This window comes from Maylandia zebra, linkage group LG4 (assembly GCF_041146795.1).
Source record: "Maylandia zebra isolate NMK-2024a linkage group LG4, Mzebra_GT3a, whole genome shotgun sequence".
Classification (NCBI taxonomy): domain Eukaryota; kingdom Metazoa; phylum Chordata; class Actinopteri; order Cichliformes; family Cichlidae; genus Maylandia; species Maylandia zebra.
Window position 1 is genome coordinate 4,848,946 of NC_135170.1, and position 26,202 is coordinate 4,875,147.

The window sequence follows — 26,202 nt, forward strand, 5'->3', positions numbered from 1 at the left end:
GACTTTATGAATAACACTTTTATTGCTGCAGTATTATTTTTTAAAGAAACATCACAAACTGAACAAGACTTCTGCAGTTTCATGAAGACACTACGGGCATGGTGACTGTGAGGATCTGGGGGAAAGAAAACAGAAACACATCGTACAGCAGGTTAAAAGACTGAATTTGACTGAGTTGTGTGTGTGTGTATGTTTGCTGCAACGTTAAGCTGTTCTTTGCTGGTGTGGTTCCTGTGGCTGCTGCGTCATTTGAATTCTGAACTGTTACTCGTCATCTCACGTTGTGCAGTCTGCTAATTCACTCATTTTTATACTTATTTCAGATTTATTTTGACTGTTCATCATTTGGCACTTGCAGATTTGGGTCGTACATCACCACCTGCTAGCATCTCCTCCTCTTATTCCAGAAAGCATGTCCAACAAACTGTAACGGATCAACTCGCAACTCGGGTGTTCTCGAGCAGAAAACTCCAAAACATCCGAGTGTTTATCCTGAGTACTCCTACATCAGTAGGGAAAGAAAGCATCCAGCAATGCAGCTTTGAGATCAGGATTCACCATGGCAACAGGTAAATGGAGGGCTGACCATGATATTTATCAACCTCGTTTCATTATTTCTGAATTATTAGATAAAAATGATTAATGACATTCACAGCAAACCTTGCTTTAATGCTCCACAGTTTTCTAATCTGATCTAATGTCAGCCTTCACTGATAGATGTTGGCTCTCTAACAGCCACAGCAGGGATGCTTTACTGAGTTTCTGTGATAACCAGAGCTCTGTAGTCGTTTCACGTTTAGCTGAAAAAATGCAGGGCAGCTGCATTTAAAAGAATGTTTTAACACTTCACCTCAATACAGATGTATTGTACTTGGTCCAGCCCAGAGTCGATCATGACCAATTGGCTAATCCACCACCTTTCATTGTTTATACCGTTACAAAAACAACAAATAAACATAAAAAGAAAAAATCACCATCGGCCCACCGGGTGTGCCCGATGGCCAGTCCAGCTGTGCGGTCAGCTGGTGGGTAACAGGCATCTCGGAAAACGTTAGAACACTTATGCAAATATGTGACGTCTTGATAAATCGAGCAGGTATTTGAAGTTTACACAACAACATTCTCGCCTGAAAATACAGTGGCTTGCAAAAGTTTGAACTTTCCCACATTTTGTCACATTACAGCCACAAACATGAATCACTTTTATTGGACTTCCAGGTGAAAGACCAACACAAAGTGGTGCACACGAGAGAAGAGGAACGAAAATCAGACATGATTCCAAACATGTTTTACAAATAACTGCAAAGTGGGGTGTGCGTAATTATTCAGCCCCTTTGGTCTGAGTGCAGTCAGTTGCACATAGACGTTGCCTGATGAGTGCTAATGACTAAACAGAGTGCACCTGTGTGTAACCTAATGTCAGTACAAATACAGCTGCTCTGTGACGGCCTCAGAGGTTGTCTGAGAGAATATTGGGAGCAACGACACCATGAAGTCCAAAGAACACACCAGACAGGTCAGGGATAAAGTTATTGAGACATTTAAAGCAGGCTTAGGCTACACAAAGATTTCCCAAGCCTTGAACATCCCCCGGAGCACTTTTCAAGCAATCATCCAGAAATGGAAGGAGTCTGGCACAACTGTAAACCTACCAAGACAAGGCCGTCCACCTAAACTCAGGCCGAACAAGGAGAGCGCTGATCAGAAATGCAGCCAAGAGGCCCATGGTGACTCTGGACGAGCTGCAGAGATCTACAGCTCAGGTGGGGAATCTGTCCACAGGACAACTATTAGTCATGCACTGCACAAAGTTGGCCTTTATGGAAGAGTGGCAAGAAGAAAGCCATTGTTAACAGAAACCATAAGAAGTCCCGTTTGCAGTTTGCCACAAGCCATGAGCCACGAGCTTCACCTTCCAGCAGGACAACGACCCTGAACATAAAGCCAGGAAACAATGGGATGGTTTAAAACAAAACATATCCATGTGTTAGAACGGCCCAGTCAAAGTCCAGATCTAAATCCAATCCAGAATCTGTGGCAAGATCTGAAAACTGCTGTTCACAAACGCTGCCCATCTAATCTGACTGAGCTGGAGCTGTTTCAAAGAAGAATGGGCAAAGATTCAGTCTGTAGATGTGCAAAGCTGGTAGAGACAGACCCTAAAAGACTGGCAGCTGGAACTGCAGCAAAAGCTGGTTCTACAAAGTATTGACTCAGGGGGCTGAATAATTACGCACACCCCACTTTGCATTTATTTATTTGTAAAAAATGTTTGGAATCATGTCTGATTTTTGTTCCACTTCTCTCGTGTTCACCACTTTGTGTTGGTCTTTCATCTGGAATTCCAATAAAACTGTTTCGTGTTTGTGGCTGTAATGTGACAAAATGTGGGAAAGTTCAAGGGGGCCCAATACTTTTGTATGTTAAAAGTTTATTTTGTGATCCAGAAAGAGTAATATTTTAAACTCCGCCACTCTGCGTTCCTCCGCCGCTGCCTCATTTGAGGTTTGGAAGAAATGCATTCTGGGATATTTGCCTGGGTTTGGCTACAGTAGCTAGCAAGCTGATTGGAGACCAAAACAGCCAGTTAGATTTTTTTTGCATCCAAGTCTGTGATTGGTTGGTTTTGTGACACACTTCTAACGGTGTACAGAAAGAGTTGAGCGCACATGAAGCAGAAATGTTGTGAGCGCGAACGACACACTGAGAGCAGGTCCGCAGAGATCTGAGCAAGAGCAAATGCCAACAACTGAGCGAGAGGGGCTGCTATTGTGAGTGTGTGGATACTAGCAAACACTGAAATACATTTCTTGCATGCAGAAATTAATTTGTTCGCTCAAAATCATTTTCTCCTCAACACACAACATTTTTTTTTACGTGTGCTCAGAATAGAGGCACTAAAACAACGCCATATTTTCCCATCAGTGTGATCACTTATACATCTAACGATTGATCACTGATCAGTGTGTAGCATATTATAAAGGGGAAACTGACAGTCTCTGTGGACTAGCGCTACCATCTCACACTTCTGTTTAATCATTTGTCTGCTTGATGTTTATTCAGCTGTGTAAAAACTATAACTTTAATCTCAGCCAAACCGATTTACTCAGGAACAAATAAAATACTGAAAAAAGCCAAACAATAACATTTTTAAGTTATCAAAGTGACTTATATGTTTAACCTGAGTAGCGAAAAGGATGTGCAGGGAGTTCGTTGTTCTCGCCAGTTCTCGTGAGCCTCGAACCCCGGCTAGCTACGAGCTGGTGGGTAACAGACGTGTCCGAAAACGTCGGAGCGCTTTTGCAAATATGTGATGTCTTGATAAACTGAGCAGATATTTGGAGTTTACACAGCAACATTCTCACCTGAAAATATCTTAAAAGTTTATTTTGTGACCGAGAAAGAATAATCAGAGTAATATGAAAATAAATAGCTGCTACCATTGTTGGAAACTGGAACTGGCTGGGCCGCGCTATGAATTCTGGGATAGGTTGGGCCACAAAGGATACACCCGACCAATCCTTCAAATCCAGGGAAATGAAGGCCGCATTTGGAGGAGTCTTCGAATTTGGACACCCTTCATCGCGACACTGTAAAGTAATCGGCCTACAAATGCGACCTCCGAAGGATGCGGCCCCTAAATTTGGACACAACTACGATACCGGACACAGCTTCTTCTTCTTTGGGCTTAACAGCAGCTGGCATCCTTGTACATGCAGTGCTGCCATCTTCTGTTTCAGTCCGTTATTACACTCTTAAATCCTGCTACTTATTCCTGTGTCTTTCAGGATCTTGCAAAGCTTCAAACGACGCGTCGACTATTAAATTAGTCGTCGACGATTTTAATAGTCTAGACTATTTGTGGCAGCCCTACTGTGGACATCATCACTGTCTCAGAGTCTCAGAGTTACAAAGATGCAGAGCAGAGATCTTTTTCTGAGACGATATTAAATCTGTGCTGTCTTCTTATAGTTCAAGGACTGAACAACTATTAAAGTGCTCGTGTTAAGGACACAAAGTTACAAATTAACATCTGACTGGGATTTCAGTGACTGTAAAAACATAAACTTTTACAGATCAACTTGCTCTTGAACTGAACCTGCTCACTCTCTTACGTAAGATGAGTTTACTCTCTTTCCAGAACAGAAAACCAGAGTTTCCCTAATGTGAAGGTTAAACAAACTAACCAACCAGCTTCCTGGAATAAGGCCCACACAGTGTGTTTTTGTCTCAAGTTTCTGAGGCTGACACACTGCTCTTGCACTAAGGAATGTGTTGCAATAGCAATGATATTGCTGTATAACATTTCTATAGCACATTAATATTTAAACTGGTGTTACTGCAGTCGACATGACATGGCACAGCTTGTAGTCTGAAGCTTGCACGTTCTTCTTGTGCCCGTTTGAATTTTCTTCAACTGCTCTGTTTTCTCTCCAGAGTGAAAGGATGTGCATGATGGGTTAAAAGGTTTTACAGAATGACCTCAGAGCACATTTAGTCCTACGCCGCAGTTTCCAGAAACATAGCCACACTTAAAGTGATGCTGACCTCAGCAAGCTTGCTGTTGCTGGTGGCACTGCTTGGTAAGAAGCTCGTGTATAAATCCCAAAAACAACAATGGGCATCGAACACAATCCTGTATGTGACAGGGTTCAAGAACAGGGTGTATATTTTCTGTACCTGTGTGCTGCTGTTGTACTGTGCCACGCTGTTCTCCTGGTCAACCAGGAAGGGGTGGAAGATGTCAAGATGGAAGAGCGAGGGCCGAGCCGTTAACACCAGTCGATCCTCCCCCACATCCAGAACCAGAGAGCGAGACGACCCCTGTGCAGGAGACATCAACATATCGTATCATCGTGTTTAAGAGCAGAGCTGTCGATCTCTACTTTTAAGATGGTTTTGAGCAAGAATAACTAAGAAAGCAACTTTTTAATTTTAGCCAACTGGCACAGACCTCTCCAGCTGTTTGTGGAGGCCATCAGGTACATGTGACTATTGTAAGCTTGGTGTAAATATTTAAACAACAAGCATATTTTTAACTTTATGCTGGACTTTGTTAAATGGAGAGTGGTTTCCACACTGAAGTGTAAGTTAACCACTCAGGTTGTTTCTTGTTTCTGATATATTCAAAGACAAATATATCAGTGTGTTTTGGACAGACGTACTGCTCCTCCTCTATGTTTTCTCTAGGCTGGGGTAAAGCTCAAGGTAAACGCAAACCCTAACACTTACCGTATTTTCACGACCATAAGGCGCACTTAAAAGTCTTAGATTTTCTTCAAAAAGTGCGGCGCGCCCTATAGCGCGGTGCGCCCTATGTGTTGTAAGGAGGACGTAGTAGAGAACACCATGAGAACGTTAAAGGGTGAAGTGTGGGCGTTGATCGTATATACCGGGACAATCGCACATACCTGTATAAAAGAACAGGTATGTGCATTATGCAGGACATCGTTGTTTTAACAACCCTGAAAATGGCAAAGAGACACGCTTATGAAGCACAGTTTAAACTGAAGGCCATCAGCTACGCGGAGGAACATGGAAATCGAGCAGCGGCGAGAGAATTTAAGATTAACGAATCGATGGTTCGCAAATGGAGGAAGCTGGAAAACAAGCTCCGGCAGGTCAAGAAAACGCAGCTGAGTTTCCGCGGACATAAGGCGATCATCGAGCAAAGAACGAGCGGGAGAAGCGTTTCGACGGTCACCATTCGGCTAAAAGCAGTTTCACTAGCTGAAGAGATGAACATTGAACATTTCCAAGGAGGTCCGTCTTGGTGCTTTCGTTTTATGAAACGGTGCCATTTTTCCATCCGGACCAGGACTACGGTAGCGCAGCAACTTCCAGCGGATTATAAGGAAAAGCTGGCCATCTTCCGCTCCTACTGCAGCAAACACATCGGCGACAAAAACATCCAGCCCAGCCACATCACAAACATGGACGAGGTCCCGCTCACTTTTGACATCCCGGTGAGTCACACTGTGGAGAAGAAGGGGACCAGCACGGTAGCGATAACCACAACGGGGTATGAAAAGTCTTCTTTTACTGTTGTGCTTGGCTGCCATGCTAATGGACAGAAACTGCCGCCTATGGTGATTTTTAAGCGAAAGACTTTGCCTAAAGAGAAGTTTCCAGCAGAAATCATCATTAAGGCAAATGAAAAGGGCTGGATGGATGAGGAAATGATGAAAGAGTGGCTGAGGGAGGTGTATGTAAGGAGACCAGGTGGTTTTTTCCACGCATCACCATCGCTGTTGATCTGTGACTCTATGCGTGCCCATCTCACAGCCGATGTGAAAAAACTAGTGAAACAAATGAACGGTGAGCTTGCTGTCATTCCGGGAGGCCTGACAAAGGAACTCCAACCGCTGGACATCGGTGTGAACCGCCCGTTCAAAGTAAGGCTGCGAGCGGCCTGGGAGCGATGGATGACCGGTGGAGACCACAGTTTCACTAAGAGTGGAAGGCAGCGCTGGGCGAGTTACGCCACAATTTGCCAATGGATTGTAGATGCTTGGGCTAACATGTCTGCTGGCACTGTTGTTCGAGCTTTCGCAAAAGCCGGCATCGTTTCCGAGGAGCCGCACGGCACGGAAAGTGACTCTGACAGTGAAGAAAGTGAACCTGGCATGTTTGATGGAGATTTAGCGCAGCTGTTCAATTCAGACACAGAGGATGAGGACTTCGATGGGTTTGATTGATGATAAAAATGTGAGTACCAAACTTTGTTTTGCTCCTGCTTTATTTTTAAATACGCACACTTGTATGCTTGTGTGTTGTTGATGATGACGATTACCGGCAATAAAAATGTGAGTAAGGTACCGAATTCAGGGTTGCTCCCGCTTTATTTTTAAATACGCATACGGTACTTGTATGCGCCCTATGGTCCAGTGCGCCTTATGTGTGTGTTAAATACAGTAATGGCACACATAACTGAGACTGCGCCTTTTAGCACAGTGCGCCTTATGGTCGTGAAAATACGGTAGATATATACACACACCAGTGCCTTGCTAAGACACCTCAGCTCTGTGACAGCAACAACAAAAAATGACCTTCAAAACATTTTTAATCTCATCTCATTTTCCCTAACAGCAAAGTAAAGCTAAAATAAACCAGCCTGTATTTGAGGACGACGTCTACCCTGAAAGAAACAGGTAGGCAGAGAGGACTGAAATAAATGTGTGGTTAATTATGTGTGTTTGTTTAATATCTCACCACTCCGGGAAGCTTTATCTCTGCAATCAGATACTCTGGTTCACCAGCAGGAGGCTCAACAATCATCGTGAACTCTGGTCTGCGCAAACTGAGGAAAGGGTTGACATTTCAGATCACGTTGCTTTTCGTGGAAAATGAGACAAACAGGACAATGAACAAAGGTTCACCTCTTAGTGGTTGCGGGTGACTTCTCCCTGCGGGATGAAAGAAAGCCAAAGAAATTTCAACATGTGTTGCAAATTATACAGAAACAGATTCCTGTGAGTCCTGAAAGCTGAAACCGCAATTCCTGCAAATGATAAACTACAGCAGTGATGCAAATTGGCCTGCATCTTTATTGAGTAAGCCGAGTGCAATGATGTGTGTCAGTGTGTTTTCTGTTGAGCACAGTGGGGGTACATACGGAGGCTGCAGCTCTTCAATGACCGGCCTGCTCTTTGTGCGGATATTCTGCTCACTGACAGAACCCAAAAACTTTCTGTTTTTCAGGACCTTCCACTCTGCAAAAACACACACAACAAGTAGGGCTGGGTATCGTCACTGATTTCTAGAATCGATTCCATTCACAAGGTCCTGATTCGATTCCAATCGTGGAAATTTTGCCTTGAACAGTCAGAAATATTATAATTCTTATCATTTATCAGTACATTTCCATATTTTTATATCTATAAAAAAAAAGCTGACACTTCTGAGACTTTATCAAAGGTGTGAGCATCACAGCAGAGGCCTTTGTGTCAAAGTAACTGAGGATAAAACACAGAAAAACGTGAAGGAGATTTTCCTGGCCTGGGATTTTATAGCAGATGACCTTAAAAATATTCTGCAGTAGATCAAAAACAGAAGAAAACCATGAATCAGCATGTGAACATTACCTGATGCTGCTGAAGTGAAGCAGAGCAAAGTTACAGAGGTTTTATTAGAGACACAGTTAAGCATTTTGCAACTTTGCATAATTTTAAAAAGTTTAAATCTATTTAGTAGCCGATTAAACAGCAGAAATGAGGCTTTCTTGTCAGAAGTAAAAAACACAGCGGCCGACAGCGCTGTGAACAACGGTAGACTGGTGGGTGATAAGCAAGCGAATAATGCAGAAAACAGATTTTTAGATGGGAAACTGTTCATGAGAGAGAGAGAGAGAGAGCTGTGCATGAAGTGTGATTTTTATCATGGTGGAAGCAAAACAGCAAAAGTCAGAGTGAATTCATGACGATGTTTGTGTGAAGCGAAATGTGAAGTTTAGTTTGGATCTTCTTTTGCTGCTGGTTCAGTCAATATTGTTTGGAGAGATAAAACCTGCAGCTTCAGAATCAAATGCAAAAAGGACGTAAACACACAGCATGGACCCACCGAAACATCAACATCAGTGCGCCGTCGGCTTTCAGCCCGACCGTGTCCGTGTCGTCAGGTGAGAAAGGCGACATCTCACTGATTCTGATGCGTCGGCGGTCCGCGCTTTGTGTTTATGTCTTTGTGCAGAATCTGCTTACATGCTCTGGTTTGCTGTTTTAGCTGTTTAGTGGTTGTTGAAATTTTGTGAGGTTTAACCTGAGATTCTGGCGTTTCGGGCAAAATAAATTTATATTTAAAAATCGATTCAGGATTTTAATGAATCTGATAATATGGCGTTATTCAAGCTAGAATCGATTTTAATTAGAAACGCGATCATCGAAACCCACCCCTAACAACAAGCGCGGGGTACGTCCAGAATAGAGCTGGGCGATATGAGATTTTTTCATATCACGATATGTTTTTTTCATTTCAGGCAATAACGATATCTATCACGATATAAGCCAAATAACTATATTTGTAAGATTTAAATGTGCCGTTGCTCACAAGTAAAATGTGAAATAATCAGCAGCTTGTTTTTATTTAAATATTTATTTCCCATAATAAGTTCAACAGGGTAGATGTACTTAAGGAACATGAGACTTTTTCAGATAAATAAAGGCAAATATTGCAAACTACACAAAAGGCAGCCGCTAAAGCGTTTAAGTTTCAAAATAGAACAAACGAAACAGACTACTAAATTGTCAATTCCACTTAGAAACAAAATATTAATTCTAAAAATAAATCTTAGTTTGTTTTACAGAAGAACAGACAAAACTGACTAACTTTTGTCAATATCAAATAAACTGAGAACTAAAAGGAAATTCTCAATCTCTCCTTGTTGTATAGCTTAGCTTTTCAAACAGTTTTAACAGTTACTTTAGTCTGACAAAAGCCGAATGACGAATTAGCGCTTCCAGTCAGAGACTGAGGCTACGTCCACACGTACACGGGTATTTTTGAAAACGGAGATTTTCCGTTTTCGTTTAAAAAAATAATCCCGTCCGCACATAAAGGCAGAAATGAAGGAAAACGCTGCTATGAACATGCCAAAGCAGCAGGTGGAGCTAGATTCCTAACCGTGCAGAAATGTTGGCCAATCAGAAGTCTAGAAGCCTCGGTGGGAAAAAGTAAACAAAGCTGGGGCATAGAAGCAGAACCGAGTCGTATGTGTGGAGGGACAGTAACTGTGTGTATATGTAAGCATTTAAACACTGCAGAGAGTAGAATTAACAGTAACAGTATTGTAGAAATTCATTTCACCGAAACAATAACGTGGCGCACAGTGTGACGCATGCACCAGTTTATTGTATTTCCAGACTTGCTTTCGGCACATTTACAGTGCACGCTACTCTGTTTTTAGTCAGACTTGAAATAGCCGAAATACCTTCACACTACGGAACTTCTATGGCTCTTCCGTTCGACAATCTCTCCGGCGTTGGAACCATCATCTGTTTTCTCTTCGGTCACGCTCGGTTGATTTTTCTAGTCGGCACACTCATTTCCTCCATTACGCGCTGGCTCCATTACCCGCTGGCTGCTTCCCAAACAAACACACGTGCGGCTTGGCACTTGTGCTGTACGTAACAAGTCACGCGACGTGACGCTGCGGCTGTGATTGGTTCGGCTCTGCGCTGCTTAATTTGGATTGGCTGACCTTTTTTTTTTTTTTTTTTTTTTTAAGAGGACAAGAGCGGCGAGGTCTATCGCGATAGCTTAATTTCTCTATCGAGTAAAAGTTATATCGCGATACATATCGTTATCGTTCTATCGCCCAGCTCTAGTCCAGAACAAGAATTATTAACACAGACACACACAGACACACTAACCTCTACTCAGCTCCAGATTGTATTTGTTTTCTAAACCCTCTACAGACACGAGGATAACAAACTGCTGGAATAAGGGATCCTTCTGCAAGACAAAAATCATACAACACTTTTTATGCAGAGTTTATAAATTAAGAAAGTTAATGAAGGTCAGTGCAATGAGGAGTCAAAGGAATATAAAATAAAAAATTCCTTTTTGATTGCAAAAGGAAAACAACCACATGCACATGAACACACCTGACACTTCTGGAAGAAGTCCTGGTTAATGACAACGTCATAAGCTGTGCAACCCTGAGAGCCTGAAACAGACAAAGAAACATTAAAAATACTTTCACCACAACACAGGAAGCTGAAACGCTTCCATCCTGTCGGCAAATTGAATTAGGAAAGACGATGAATACAGACTGATGTTGTGTAGACCTTAGACCAGTCAGTCACAACATTAAAATACACAACTGAGAGATGAGGTAAACAACACGTACCGTACATTGTTACAGTGTTACAATGTTATCGTTATTCAGAAACACTGTTTCATTAACCTTTAAATTAACCATTGACCTTCATTCATTCTGGTCGGTGTGTGTACACCATCGTATATACACCAGGCTCAGTGCTCACTTGCCAAAGAATCGCAGACTTCTTAGTTATTGTTCTTGGTGATTTTAACAGAGGAAGCCTCAGTCAGGAACTCCCCAAATAAAGACAATTTTAATAAATCCAGGCAGTGGACTAAAATGTAACTTATGATCCTGCAAATGTGCCCATCCGTGCTGGAACATAGAAGTGACCAACAGCTCAGGTTAAGCAGTTTGAGGCAAGACTGACATGTGCAGAGGAGGGCTATTGGATATACTGGGCAAAGAGGAAGACTACATAGTAGTTCATGGACGCAGCAAAGGAAGGCATGCAGAGCTCAGAGCTCAGCTCCAAACAACCCAAATCTGTTTAGATAAGAAGCAGCAACCTGGTGTTTTGTCTTTAACATACTGGGTGGCAAATAAACCAGCTGATAGGTTCGTAGCATAAACCTATTCGCTGGAACGTTAAGGACAACTTGCTACGCAGCAAAAAGCAAGACTCAAGGCACCAAAGTTCTCTGGTTTACTCATGCATGAGGGAGACCTGGCTGGAGCCAAGTGTCGTTCCACCACTTGACCTCTGTCAGACTCCCAGCCAGGCTCCCCATAGCACTCCTTTTATTGTGGTTACATGAATATGCATAGGGTCATTAACATATAGCATCTCACATAGGTATACATGTGAACAAAGAATACTGTGTGTGTGTGTGTGTGTGTGTGTGTGTGTGTGTGTGTGTGTGTGTGTGTGTGTGTGTGTGTGTGTGTGTGTTACTGCTGATCAAAGGGTCATATACATAAAAGTACAAAGGCAAACATCCTTGGTCAGGAAGAGGGTAGACCCCCCCTCACCCTAGATAACACGGTGAGGAAGTCAAGTTAAAGCACTTAGACTAGAACAGACGTAGCTACGTTAATCCTACCATAAAACAATGAAGACAAGGTACGACCTCTCCCGTGCTCCCAGGATGTGGGTGTTCATTCTAGTGTGGAATACACACCAAGCCTTTGCAGCCTGTTAAAGATCACACAACCTATCACTACACAATTGATTATACACCTCTAAGCATCTATGGTTAAATATTTCCTAATACAAATGACAATAATAAAATCTAAACCCAACACCAGCTCTCAACCTTTTCAAACTCTTGTCACAACATGTTACTGAACCTAATGTGTGCAGGGTGAAAAACTTTCAGCAGGGCTCGCAAAATTTCAAAATCCCTGGTAGCCCTTCGGGCAGGGACTCTTCAGTTTTTGGTAGCCCGAAATAAATTTAAGTAGCCCGAATAAAAAAGAGAGCAATTTTTGATCTATTTTTGATTGATGTTTTGTTTCCTGTTTTGTTTCCGTTACAATGGAAAGTATACATTAAAGTATAATATTGTAACGGAAACAAAACATTAATCAAAAAAATTGTTGAAACACAAATTACAACATTGTATAAAAATTACAATCATCAACTCAAATACTTGGTTCTAATTGAACAGAAATTTCTATGAACTTGTAAGAACTGTGTAGGACAAGAATCCGTCTGTGTCAGATCCTGAATCTGAAATTTCCACTGAAGTCACGGGTAAGAGACAAGTGGAACCAAGATCGAGGCCATTTGCTTTTTGAAGTTTGCAAAGACTGCTACATTGTGCCAGTGGTAGTTCACTCTTTGCAACATAGTAGCTGTTTTAAACTGACTTTCAGGTTTATTTTTAGTATGTTATTTGCAATTGGTGTTTGTTCTGGGAAAGATATTGCAGACTGAGCAATAATGCATTTCTTGCATTTCTCATGGGTTCTAATGGGGGCCTTTCTTAAAATGACTGGTCCCAGTAACAAAGGCGCTTGTCGACTCAGAAATCGAGAGAAAACCAACAACACACCCGGCAGAACATTATGTTATTTACACGGGTGCACATAAGTGGTCCGCATGTGCGCATTCGCTGTCAAAATAAAAGACGCGCACCAGATAAGAAGTTGCAGCGCGCGTTTGCGTCCATATAAAAAGCTGTTTTTGTTCTAGAGTGGGATTTTCACGGCACATTCTGCACCACATCTCTGTGCGTTCATCATTTGTTTGAAGCCAGCTCACCTCCTGCAACTACTTTTCCGAGAATACGTGCTTCTTTTGTGGTTCGGACTCCTTCTGACATTTCTTTGGAGGTAGAGGAACACCAAAGTAATTGCTTAAAGGAGCTTCTTCGACATCTTTAAGAGTTCTAAACAAATGTCTGTCCTCCTCCTGAAAATCTTATGTACGCAAACACGCGTTGCAACTTCTTATCTTGTGCGTGTCTTTTGTTTTGACAGCGAATGCGCACCTGCGGACCACTTATGTGCAGCCCTGGTTATTTAGCTCATCATATTGCAGCCACAGAAATTCTTTTGTCCATGAAACCATAAAGCTGCACTTGTCATGTTTGCATAGTAAGCTAACGATTAATAAGACGATGTCAGAGGAATTGGTGCACAAATTATCATCACTCACAGATCAGTGCTGTCGCTCTCTATACACAGTTCGCACGATTGCAAAGTGAAAGCAAAAAAACAAGCGCAAATTCAAACGCGACTTCAATATGTCACATATTGACAGTGGCTCACCGATGCCAATGACATAATTACCCAGCTACATTTCAGAAAGAATGCAAAAGCATTGACATACAAAATCACATGTTTGGCGGTTACGTACTATTGTCTATTTCTGTGTGTGGCTCGCCAAGACTCATGGGAACTCGAAAGCCGCTAGGATCGTCTGATTGGAGCAGCTCCACAAGCTTCTCTCTGGACAGTTCTGGAGGAGGCGGGACTGAGTTCGACTGACAGACGTTTATAAATACCTTCTCCTTGTTTGACTCTGAGAAAGTCTTCACACACATGCCTGACACGTGGGACAGGAAAGGCAAAGGGAAAAACACACAAAAAGAAATTTTTGTATTAATGAGCAAACTTAGAGTATTGTTCCAAAATGTAAAGATTATATATACTATCTATCTGTGACATAGCTCACCAGGCTCCGGTCGGATTACTTTGGAGTCTGGACTTTCACTGTTGATCTGTCCAAGGGTCTAAACAAATATTACACATATTATTTATTGTTTGGCAAACTCACAGCAAAGAAAAAAAACACCTGTAACATCAAATGTCATCTGTGATTCTCACAGTTTTTGTGCATGGAGATTTTTCAATAACATTTTCTGTACAAATTTATTTTCCCAAGATCGAACAGAGGACAATATAAACAATGCAAGTTTTCTGAGTGCACTTTAAATGTCACAGGCCAGCTCTGTTTATGGGTAGGCTTCCGTTCACATGTCTATCTTAAAGTTTACATGAACGTCGCAATATTCAGCACAGCTATGACTTTTGATTTTAGCTGCAGATGGTTCTACATGACGTGTAGTCATCATCTGGAATGCATATATGCCAACAATGTCTGTGCTTTCTACTCGAGCAGTGATGAGCTCTTCTGTTTATTTAGAAAAAGAAACACCTGCTTTATTTGGAGAAGAAAATACAGAGGAAACCCAGATGTCCCAGTTTTCCTACTGGGACTTGAATGCACCGTACATTTTCTGGATCTGCGGAAGGCTGGAGGGTGATATCTCTCAAAACCCCATGTGGGCCTGCAAAGTGACTTGTGCATATCATGCGATTGGTCCATGTGCATTTAAGTTATTGTAAGTGAGCGAGGTATGTTACTAGCTGTGTCCCAATTCAGGGGCCGCACACTTCGTAGGACCCGGGCTTCGTGGTATATATGGGCCGGGTACTCCGAAGAGCGAGGAGGGCGGAAGTGCGAGGCTTGTGAAATGGGACGATCTAGCCTCTGTCGTGCTGCTCAGGTTGCCTAGCAACCATGAAAATAACCGCTAGAAAGGTTTCATAAGCATTGTTTGACAGAAATGAAGGAAAAAAATGTTTTTGTTCATTTGTTTTTTTATGAATGTTCCTTGATGTCACTCATGAGACTAGTGTATTACACTTTGGTAATGTAAATATAATATGGCCAATATTATATTTATTATTATATTAATTATGATTTATCACAGCAGTGAGCTTGAACTCTGTTTCAAATACTGAGCTTCAGTAAAGATTCAAGTTGATTCAAGACTGAATTCACAGAAGATGAAACTATCAGAATGAATATGAAGGATGAACAAAATCTGGAAATAGATGAAAAACACATACCACAACCAAGAGTGAGCACCAAGGGGGGAGAGAACTATCAGCATATTATTGGTCTTTATTGGCAGGCACAAGCATAAATACCTGGGACGCCATTGGCCCATTTATCTAGGTTATATTATAGACTTGACAAAGATTGCCCACTGAAGTCTAAATCACAGGAAACAATGAAAAAGAGAGAGAAGACATCCAGGGAGGAGAGAGCTGTATGCAGCATGTAAGAACTGATGAAGGCAGGAATCTTTCAATGTTTATACAGTTTCCTATTTTTCTATCAAAATATTAAGAAACACGGGGTTGCTCAAGACTTCTGTACAGGGGCCCGTTCTTCGTACCTCGCTAAGTAGGTTAGCCGGATTAGATTGTTGACGATTTCGCGTGATCCTGGATCAGTCGGTTCCCCGAAGCTCATCCGGGACTTGCTGTCATAGCAACAGAGCCGTAAGCGTAAACCTGCTCGGGAGCAGGTTTACTTTATGTAAACAGGATTAGATCGCGGCCACGCAGGTATGTCCGCGTCATTCATACGAAAGCAACAGCGATATTCCACCACTGTTTCACCATAAATAAATAACATCAATGTAACTAAAGACAATGCAGCACCTGATCCATTTATTGATTTCACACAGGTCATTTCCTAAAAAAGGGAAATGTACTATTAACATTCTATTACATGTATGTGATTATTACAGATGTAATTCATATTTCAGAGTAGCAATTGTAAACTAGAAAGTGCATTTTCTGAAGAAACTGCAGTGTGAATGCTTGAATCTGAATGTATGCACTGAAATGAATTAATTGCTGAATTTTGAGTTAAAAATATTGAATGAGATTTAAAAAAAACAACAAAAAAAAAACGAATTTAACCTGAAAACAAAGGTGCTGAACTGCTAAAAGCTGAAGGTTACACAGAAGAAGAAGTTGGAAAAAAGCTGAAAATGTTTTAATTGTAAATTAGAAAAACCTAAGAAATGAGAAAAGAACATATACGGTGTGTTCACACCGAACGCGATGGACGCGAATAGAGCGTCAGGTTTACATGTAAAGTCAATGGAAAGGCGCGATGACGCGCGATTGCGGGTCCCGCGAAAATTCGGAAGCAGATTTGCGTCGCGAAAACGCCAAAACGCGTGAAACGCGCGTCAGTGTAGCGCGTCTGGCGCGTTTGACTCGCGAATAAAACCACGCGCGTGAGTTTTTGTGTTGCATTTTGTGCATACGCGCGTTTCGCGTCTACCGCTCGAGTTGGAAAAATCTGAACTCCAGCGTCAAATCGCGCCGCGACAACCAATCAGGAGCCTGGTGACATGGCTGTTACCTAGGTCAAAGGGGCAGATCCAGCCAAAGCCTTTCATACTTCAATGGAGGGGAAGGCTAATCAATGCGGTAGCAAACAACCCGGAGCCGTACAACACCAGCTGCTTTCAGTACCGAGACAGGAATAAAAAGGACCGAGCTTGGAGGAAGATATGTGAAGAGATCGGGCAACCTGGTAAGTTCATTCATTTCTCTTTTGAAAGTTTTCACTGACCCGGGGAAGCCGCACAAAAGCTAGCAAGCCACCGCTATTTTCCCACTGACGTACAAATACCGTTCTGCTTTTATGCATGTTGTCATTTAGGAATATATTTTATTGTTTATTAATAAACAGCACACAGTGGTCCCGCTGTTCATCCGTCACTGCTTTGCTTTTTCGCTGATTTTTTATTGCACAGTACAGCATTGCATTCTGCAGCCTGATTGACAAATCTCCTGCGCTTGCCAAATTTATCACGTTTGGTTTTGATAACCGTCGCGTCCAATAGAAAAAACAGCACAAAAACACCCATAACTATGAGCCTCATTCGGAAATAGACACCTGCACCGTGAGGGAAAAAGGCGCACGAAAGTGGCGGGCAGATGAAGACAAACCGCGGCATAATAATACTTTTACGTTTTGCAATCTACAAAGGTTTGCACTTTGAGAATCAATTGTGAGAACTGTGACCAGGGGCTAGTTATTCTGAGAACCCCTGCAATAAATGAGGGACCACTGTCTACTCTACGATTATTATATCCAACCTGTTAACATTTAATACTGTATTGATAGAACCAACTGATTCTGCAGCAGAGCATCCCCAGTCCCTGAGCTCCTGCTGCTGCACCCACAGATATGTACAGCAAGCACTGATACCTTTTTAGTCGGTGGGATTGCCTGTGATCACCTTTACTAAATATCTACAACCAATCTGATTATATCCTGTTATTGTTTTTTTTTTTTTTTTCAATGTTGAAATTAAAATCTAGTAGCAGCCTTCTCATTTCTTTGTGTTTTGTGCTGTTTTACAGGCCCACAGAGGAGGACGGCTCCGAGGCAGATGAGGGACGGGTCCCAGGACGGTCCATCGGCGGTGGAGCTGGCCACCCTGGAGTCCCTGAAGAGGCCACACCAGTCTCCAATGGAGCATTTCCTCCTCAGCCTTGTTCCTGCTCTGGAGAGCAGCTGGTCCTTTTTATTCCTGTCTCTCTGTAAATTCTTATATTTTATATATTTATGTTTAATGTTTTTCTGTTTGAGACTTTTAATATTATTTCAAATAAATGTTTATAATGACTAATGTCTCAGTTCTACTACACAGCAAATGTTGGCACACGACTTGACACATGTAGAATTTATTTCATATTATACTAATGACAAAATATACTGATACAGTGGGATGCAAAAGTTTGGGCAACCTTGTTAATAGACATTATTTTCCTGTATAAATCGTTGGTTGTTACAATAAAAAATGTCAGTTAAATATCATACAGGAGACACACACAGTGATATTTGAGAAGTGAAAAGAAGTTTACTGGATTTACAGAAAGTGTGCAATAATTGTTTAAACAAAATCAAGCAGGTGCATACATTTGGGCACCACAAAAAAGAAATGAAATAAATATTTAGTGTATATCAATGTGTGTGTCTCCTATATGATATATGGGGTGCCTTTGTCTGGATGTGCTTCCCATCCAGAGCTGCACAGCACAGAGGAAAGTTCCAGCGCTCCTGGAATCCCTCTGTGATGGACCGCCAGTCTCCAGGTGAAGGCACAGCCATGAAGTCGTCCACTAGACAGTCCCAGATGGACGTCGCTGCCTGGGGGGTGATCTGGCTCACCGTGGACACACCGACTCTGAAACTGAACGCGATGGTCCTGAAGGAGTCCCCGGTGACAAGGAACCTGGACAAAATTGTTCAAAATCAGTATTATGTGTACTGCAGTTACAAAATACATTATTCAAATTCCAAAATACTTTTGTGATGTCAGATATAAATCACAAAACTTAAATCTTACATAAAACATTTTGTAATTATAAGGATAATTACAAAATGTATATTAGATAATATCTAAAACAGTTGTGTTTTGTTTTAACTTTAACATATCATAATTTGATTGGTAGCAACTTTTGCCACTACAGTGAGCCAATCACTCATAATTCCTAAACATGTCAATCAGGTAGGAATGAAGTAAGACATTAATAGAAATAAAGAGTTGTGTGTTGACATGTAGCCCTTTCCTTGCTTAAATCATTAATATTTTTGAAAAATTAATCTGTGATAAGACAGCTTATCAAGATAGAACCATGTAACTAAAGATGAACCAAACTGTTCACAGTTTTATCTAACTCAGTTTTAATAAAGGCTGTGACCCCTGCTATAGAGTCTGACAGCTGCAGGGATTATATACAAATATTCAACTATCCCAGAATTAAACCAGGTCTAAATAAAAAGGAGTGAGTATCACTACAAAGGTTAACTCAGTGGTCCTAATGCTACAGTTTGATATCAGCAAACACCGAGCGCATACATTGATGTGACACCACAGCCATGCTATCATGCAAACACTGATAACAGCATAAATCGAATTAAATCGGGACTTGATGAGAGCTTCTGAGTATCACTAGAAATATTATAAAGAGTCGTCTCTGTACCACAGTTTGCTTTCAGTAAACACCGACAGCATTCACTGTTAGCATAGCACATCCATGTTAGCAGTGTATAACTGGATGGATTAGCATATTAGCACAGGTATCAATAAAGGACTACCGTATTAAATACTTTTACTAACCTCAGGCAGACGGACAGGCGCTCTGCAGGTGGGATTGAGCGCCTGTAGTCGGTGTCTAGGCGGGCGATGCTGGGACCGACGAGGGAAAGCAGGTCCTCAAACTGGCCGAGTGAATGACGGTGATAGCGCTGGAATCGGCCGTCATCCAGGCGCAGCTCCTGGAGCAAGTGGTGAAACTCACCAAACTGCTCATGCCTCTGGAGGACCTGATGGACCCAGGTACGGCAAGGATGTCCTTTACGCCGCTACTCTGCTCTCCACAGTACATAGAGAAGGGAGACTCTCTCTTCAAGCGCTAGCTCGATAGCTGCCATCTTGCAAAGATACCGGTCTGGCACAACTCCCTCCCACATTCCTCCCACATTTCCGGTTCACGCGTGTCAAAATATCATATTTTGACGCGCGATGGATTTTTCTTGGACACGCGTTGAGACGCGAATGTACACGCGTCAAATTAGGGGCGTTTGGGGCGTTTTATTCGCGTCCATCGCGTTCGGTGTGAACACACCGTTAGAGTCAGAAAACATCTGAAAGAATATTAAAAGGTCATATTCTTTGAATCACTGAATGACTAAAATGTGATCCCTCCACTTGGATCCACACAGTTTAAAAAGTTTACATCTCTGAGCTTTGAAAGACAAGATGTTGGAAAGAGAACAACGATGGCGACGTTTTGAGGGTAAAATGATGGCTGTAACACTGTGGAGACAGCAGCAGTTGAAAGAGAAGTGTTTCAGATGAATCTTGGCAGAGTGAGAGAGAGAGCTCGTTAAGCAGGCAGGTGTGAGCCTGGTTGCTATAGTGACCGCACCCAATGGCTCCATACACACGGACACAGACATGCACCTCACTTTTGCTGCTTAAAATGAACAGAAAAGTCAGGCCGAAACAAATCGTTCCCATATGAAAAGTACAAGTCGTATTGACGAAATTCTTTCACCGTGAGCGACAGCAATGTCTAGTCTACTGAATTCTCAGTTTTCATGCCTGTGGAGTTTATTATATGGACGTGGTGACAGTGGAAAGACACCATGCTCTTCTGATTTTCAAAAGAACCTTCTGAGCCATTTTAACATTAGAGTCTATGGACGAGTTGGAGGGAGGAGGCTGTGCATTGGTGACATTTATGAAAGAACCATAACACCTAGGACAATAGTAAACACATTGGATAAAAGAGGACAGCGATGGCTACGTTTTGAGGGTAAAATGGTGGCTGTAGAGCAAACGCTGTGGACACAGCAGCAGTTTTAAAAAATATTTTAAGATTAATTTTTTTGCTCCTCTCACTCTAGCAGTTGAGCTCTCTCACTCTAGCCCCAACATTCCGTCCCATACACACCCATTATAAACTCTGAAACGGGTGAAAAAACATCATGAAACTTAAACTGGAACTGAAGAAAAAGTATAATAGATATTGAAAAGATAAATACAAGTTGAATAGTTGAATGTCTTGTCTTCGTTTTAAAGTTTGAATGGTGGCTCTATGTCAATGTATGTGGAAGTAGTAAGAGTTTAAAAATGAGTAAGTTGAATGAGGATTTGAAGGGTCTCCCCATTGAAATACATTATAAATTTTTGTTGAATAAAGTTGAATAAAATTAAAAATATAAATGTTAGAAATGAGAAAAATAGAAGCAGTGTTGTCCAAAAGAATAGGAATCTAACGGTGTTTGAATGGTTTTTCTAAGTTGAACGGTTTTGAAGGAGTAGGATTACAAAAAACGTACGGAATAGATAAAATATAATAATAATAATAAAGATTAGAAGAACAATACTGTGAATGCTTTTCAAGCATTCACACTAATTACTTCGTGTAATCAAGATGAGAGACCACGGCTATAAAAGCGAAGGTGGATTTGGGAAGTCTGTCGCAGTCATATCCTGTCCGTATACGCGAGCCACCCATTGCGGAAGGTGCAAGATTGATAAGGAGAGTCCTCAGAATTCAGCGTATATTGCGGGACAGACAGGATCCTTTAGCTCAGCGCGACAGTGTGCTCATAGAGAGATATCGATTTTCCCGTGAGGGTATTATTCACTTAACCAACTTGTTGACGAGGGGGTGCAGGACCACCACCTGTCTTTTGTTGCTCTGCCCTTTTCTTGGTTGCTGTTATAAACAAACAGATTATTCCAGGGTCTCTTTCCAAGAGACGACAAGCAATATAAGTGATAAATATTACCATTCTGTAGAATATTCTTATATTTCACTTTTACCTGTTCCCATGTTCTAGTGGGTCCTGTCGTGGCTCTAATGTGACAGAGGATAAAATATAACATATTATAATATAATGTAATATAATATTGGATAATATAGTGTAATATAATAAATCTACCCTACCGCCTACTGGTGTTGGCCAGAGGGGCCGATGGCGCGATATGGCAGCCTCGCTTCTGTCAGTCTGCCCCAGGGCAGCTGTGGCTACAACCGTAGCTGCCTCCACCAGTGTGTGAATGTGAGAGTGACTGAATAGTGGCATTGTACAGCGCTTTGGGTGCCTTGAAAAGCGCTATATCAATCCACTCCATTATTATTGTTATTATTAAATTACTTACGAGTTTAATTTGTCAGCAACTTTCTGCCAGCCCTCGCTCCTTGCTTTTGCAGCCTTTGCAGTGTTCCCTTGCGTTCTGATTAAACTCTGAAACTCCTGAAATCCCTCACTCAAGAGTTCTTGCTCTGCTGCCGAAAAATACCGAGCCGAGCGCGCTCCGTCGACATTTTCGCCGACCAATCAGAGGGTTGCCGATCAATGTTTCTACTATCGATGCGTAGCCCCTTTTACGACACCCAGTGATGTCACATTACTGCGTCCAGCTGTAGTAATCGTCAACAGCAGGTGTGTTCGGGGAACCGGATTAGCGAGCTCACGGTTAGCGCGATGATTTGATCTTGGATGTGTCATTTGATCTTGGATGTAGTAAGCGACGTACGAAGAACGGGCCCCAGGACCCTATATTTACTGTTCAAGAAACCCACCGTTTAACATGAGTGCTTTAAGTTTAATAAATATAACTTTAATCTTAGTAGCAAAAACACAATTGTGATTAGGATTTTTGACATAGTCAGTCAGTCCTACTATGAAAACAGAGTTTTAGGGACAGATGAGACCAACATTCTCAACAAAAAAAACGATGAGATCAAAATTTTTTTGTTGACAATGAAAAAAAGAAAACACATTCCACGTTTATCTCATATATGAGTCATAATCGTGAGCTCATAATGGTGCAGCTGCATTATCATTGTGAAACAAAGAGCTGTGAATGATAGCAGCATATCCCAAGAAAATAACAGAACATCTGTTTGTAAACAACAGAGTTTGGCTGATGCAGCAAGACAACACATCTCAGCCTGTAACGCATCTTTGACAAGAGGCTGATGGGAAAAAAATTAAAATGAGTCTTTCAGGGCTGACTAGCAGTTACTGCAAATGCTTCCATTGCATTTCACCCACACATATGAAACAAATTTTCCTCCATGACCAAATGTAACATTTTGTCAGATTTTTGTTTCTCATGTAGCACGACTAAGTCAGAGGGCCAGCTTTACCTCAAAACAATTCACCTTTGTTCCTTTATTGTGTTTTACTATTTAACACCCTGTGGGGATTTCTGTCTCCAGCTAGGATCGAACTGCTGACCACTTGCCAAGTACAGTGGAACCCCGACTTACGAATATCCTGTTTAGTGAAAAATTCAAGTTACGAAGGCACTTAACGGCAATATTTCTGCCCGTGTTACGGCAAAATGCCTGCATAACGAAATCCGCTGGCTCTGATTGGCTGAGCCCAGAAATGCCCACAATGCGTTCCGAATCATGTGCCAACCCCCTTGGCTTTGGTACTTGCACTTCGTTCCACTTGAATGACATATTGTTGTTGAAGTTAGCAATTAGCCTGTAGCCTATCGTTCACTCAAAAGGTGCGATGGGTGCTTCGAGTTACGAAAATTTTTGACTTACGAAAGACCCTCGGGAACGAATTAATTTCATAAGTGGGGGGTTCCACTGTAAATGCGTTACCATGTGATCACAGTTAACATAAAAGCAAACTTACCTGTAACAGTAGTTGCTGATACAACTCTTCCTGTTGCTGTAAGTCCAGCTCAGAGTTAAGAAGCGACGAGTCCGTCATCATTCAGCAACTCCTACAATCATATAAGAAATCAATTGTTTAATTGACTCATTTCTAATAATAACAATGTTACTAAATTTGCTCATACTTGCAGCTATTCTCATAAACTTTACAAAACACTGACAACCAAAACAACCAGTTTCAAGAGGCAGATTTACAGGCAGAAGCGTAAAGCTGTGGTCAGAAATTTATGCACACTCATCATCTTCATCATCAGTGGACATTCAGCCGCATGAAGGTCTGGTAATTTGGGCTTTTTAATCCTTAATTGTTTTTTCCAGGGTGGAATGATTGTGCAGTATACATCTTTAATAAGATAAAATGGATGTGTAATGTAAAATGTGAATACAACCTCAAATATCTACATATCCCCACTAATACTTGGTTCAGTGTCTCTTAGCAAGTTGCTCCTCAACCAGACGCTTTTGATAGCCATCAGCAAAGTGCTGCACAATCACGTCACCAAAGCGTGTTAAAACGTTTAATAATGCACAAAATACTAGTTTCCGCCATTGCTACCTCTGAATAGCAATAGCAGGTGCATCTCCTTTCAGTAGATGTTGACCTCTGACCTTGAGGTCAAGATTATCGAGGTTCAAACTAGTCTGAGATTTTTAGTAGATGCATCTATGGTGTCATTTTGAAAGTCATGGCATTCACAAACTACTCCATCAGCCTTTTAGAGCTCAAGGATGAAAAAACATTGTACTAATCGGTGCATGCTCCTGCATGGAGCTACTGCATTCAAAGATAATGATTGTATGAGTTTTTCTCCCACTGTAGCCAAAGCGCTTGCTCATAGGGGTTTGTATGACTGTTAAGTTTTTCTCATGTATGTATTATTGTAGGGCCTACCTTACAAAATAAAGAGCCTTGAGGCAACTGTTCTCATAATTTGGAGCTGTATAAATAAATACATAAATAAAATTGAATAAAAAAAAATAATTTCACTTATGGATCAGTTCATGGGCATAATTATGTGTCATGTGCAAGGTATAAAATTTCATGCAGAAAAGTGTATGGTAGTGTCCTACCTGTGTACCACAGATCACACATTAAGAACAACACAGGTAGCAGATCTACACCAGAGAAACACAAGCACTGAATTCACAGAAGATGAAACTATCAGAATGAACGTGAAGGATAAAAAAAGAAACAAATATGAAAAAAAGATACCACAACCAAGAGTGAGCACCAAAGAGCAAAAGAATTATCAGCATTTTATTGGTCTTTATTGGCTGGCATCACATATAAAACATCAGGTCATGACCACACGGCCATTAACGCATAATGCACCACAGACAAGCATAAATACCAAGGATGCCACTGGCCATTTATATAAGTTACATTATAGGCTTGACAAAGATTGCCCACTGAAGTCTAAATCAGGCCTGGGCGAAAGAGAGCAGGCATCAATCCCACAGGAAACAAAGAAAAAGAGAGAGAAGACATCCAGGAAGTGGAGAGCTGCACGCAGCATGTAAGAACTGATGAAGACGGCCAGAGAGATGATGTCATGTTATTACACTCAGTCTGACAGCTGATCACTTTTGCTCAGTTAGAGTTGAATGTGGTAAAAGCTACAAGACAAAGGTGCTTGTGCACATGGACGCGTGCATGACCAATGAAGTCTCCTATTTAAACAAGTAGCGCTACACCTCTGATCTGACCCATACACAGTGCTGTGAAAAAGTATTTGGCTTAGCTTTTTGCATATGTCACACCTAAAGGTTTTAGATCATCATAGTAATTTTAAATATTATACAGATTAACAGAGTAAACACTAAAATCAGTTTTTAAATGATAATTTTTATTTATTAAGGTCAAAAAGCTATTCATACCTCCCTGGCCCTGTGTGAAAAAGCATTGCATGATGTTATTCAAGATTCAAGAGCTTTGTTCTCAATACAGTAACATACACAGTGTACAGTGTACCGGAATTCTGTTTCCGGTACACTGGAAACACAGCCCCCCATGGTGCATTTACAAGTATATATCATGCCAATATGTTCAATTCAATTCAATTTTATTTGGATATAGCAAAATCTTTGAAGAATGTCTCCAGAATTTTACCAGTTTATACCAAATAAAACATCAGATGAGCATCAGAGAATTAAAGTGAACACAATAATAATATTAGTAGCAAAACTGACACTATTAGGTGTACAGCCAAACTGGCGAATATGAACTCTTTCATGTTCCCAAAGCGCAACATAAAACTACTGGCTAGATCGTAACTACTTGTTTATGCACATGTTTGTCCATGTTGCTACCCGTATAAACACGTTAGCTTAGCCTTAGTTTACTAGCTTACCAGCCGAAAACCTCTCCTTTTAGCTTTCCGTTTCCTATCATTTTCACTTCTGTTATGCAATTTATTATGTTTACAAGGTGCGTAAATAGATGTCTGTTTACCTTGTTTCTCGTGCCCGTAATCGCTATTAGATGTCGCGCAGTTGTTAGACGTCACAGCGTTCCAATGGCAACTTCCGAACCAGAAATTTCAGAATAAAATCATCCATAAACTGAACTGACCGAAAACGACTTCCTACAAATGGGCTGAAGCGATTCATTTGTAAACACAGCCTTGCTGCTACTGTGTAAATTGAGAAATTTCTTAGGTAGAGAGGTCGAAATTCAGCCATTCATCATAAATATTTGCTGTATTATTTTCACTGTTCCAGCACAAAATATATGGCAAACTAATCGTATGCACTCACCAGTAGGGTTGCCAACCGTCCCTTAAAAAACGGAATCGTCCCGTATTTCGAAACAAAAGCACACGTCCCGTATTGAGCTAATAAGGGACGCACTTTGTCCCGTAATACAGTGAGAATCAAAAGTAGTCTATAAATGTTAA

The 26,202-nt window shown here is 41.4% G+C and overlaps 1 protein-coding gene and 1 long non-coding RNA gene across 4 annotated transcripts; one reads left to right on the forward strand and one right to left on the reverse strand.

The window, feature by feature from the left end:
- pih1d1 (PIH1 domain containing 1) lies at positions 1–25,889 on the reverse strand. Of its 3 annotated transcripts, none has more exons than XM_004570318.2 (11): positions 25,758–25,889; positions 23,265–23,355; positions 13,941–13,998; positions 13,623–13,811; positions 10,602–10,663; positions 10,368–10,449; positions 7,616–7,712; positions 7,380–7,406; positions 7,213–7,300; positions 4,681–4,824; positions 1–115 (listed from the first exon to the last, which is right to left on the reverse strand). In XM_004570318.2, the coding sequence occupies exons 2-11, from the start codon at positions 23,343–23,345 to the stop codon at positions 80–82; spliced, it is 864 nt and encodes a 287-aa protein (XP_004570375.2). In that variant the 5' UTR covers positions 23,346–23,355; positions 25,758–25,889; the 3' UTR covers positions 1–79. The 3 variants fall into 3 exon arrangements, with proteins under 3 accessions (XP_004570375.2, XP_004570376.2, XP_076739002.1); XM_004570319.4 differs by having other exon boundaries at positions 25,657–25,768; XM_076882887.1 differs by lacking the exon at positions 7,380–7,406.
- LOC143418303 (uncharacterized) lies at positions 16,158–17,715 on the forward strand. The gene is made up of 2 exons (XR_013098240.1): positions 16,158–16,610; positions 17,447–17,715. It is a non-coding gene; the product is annotated as an uncharacterized LOC143418303 (long non-coding RNA).
- Positions 25,890–26,202: the final 313 nt, after the last annotated feature.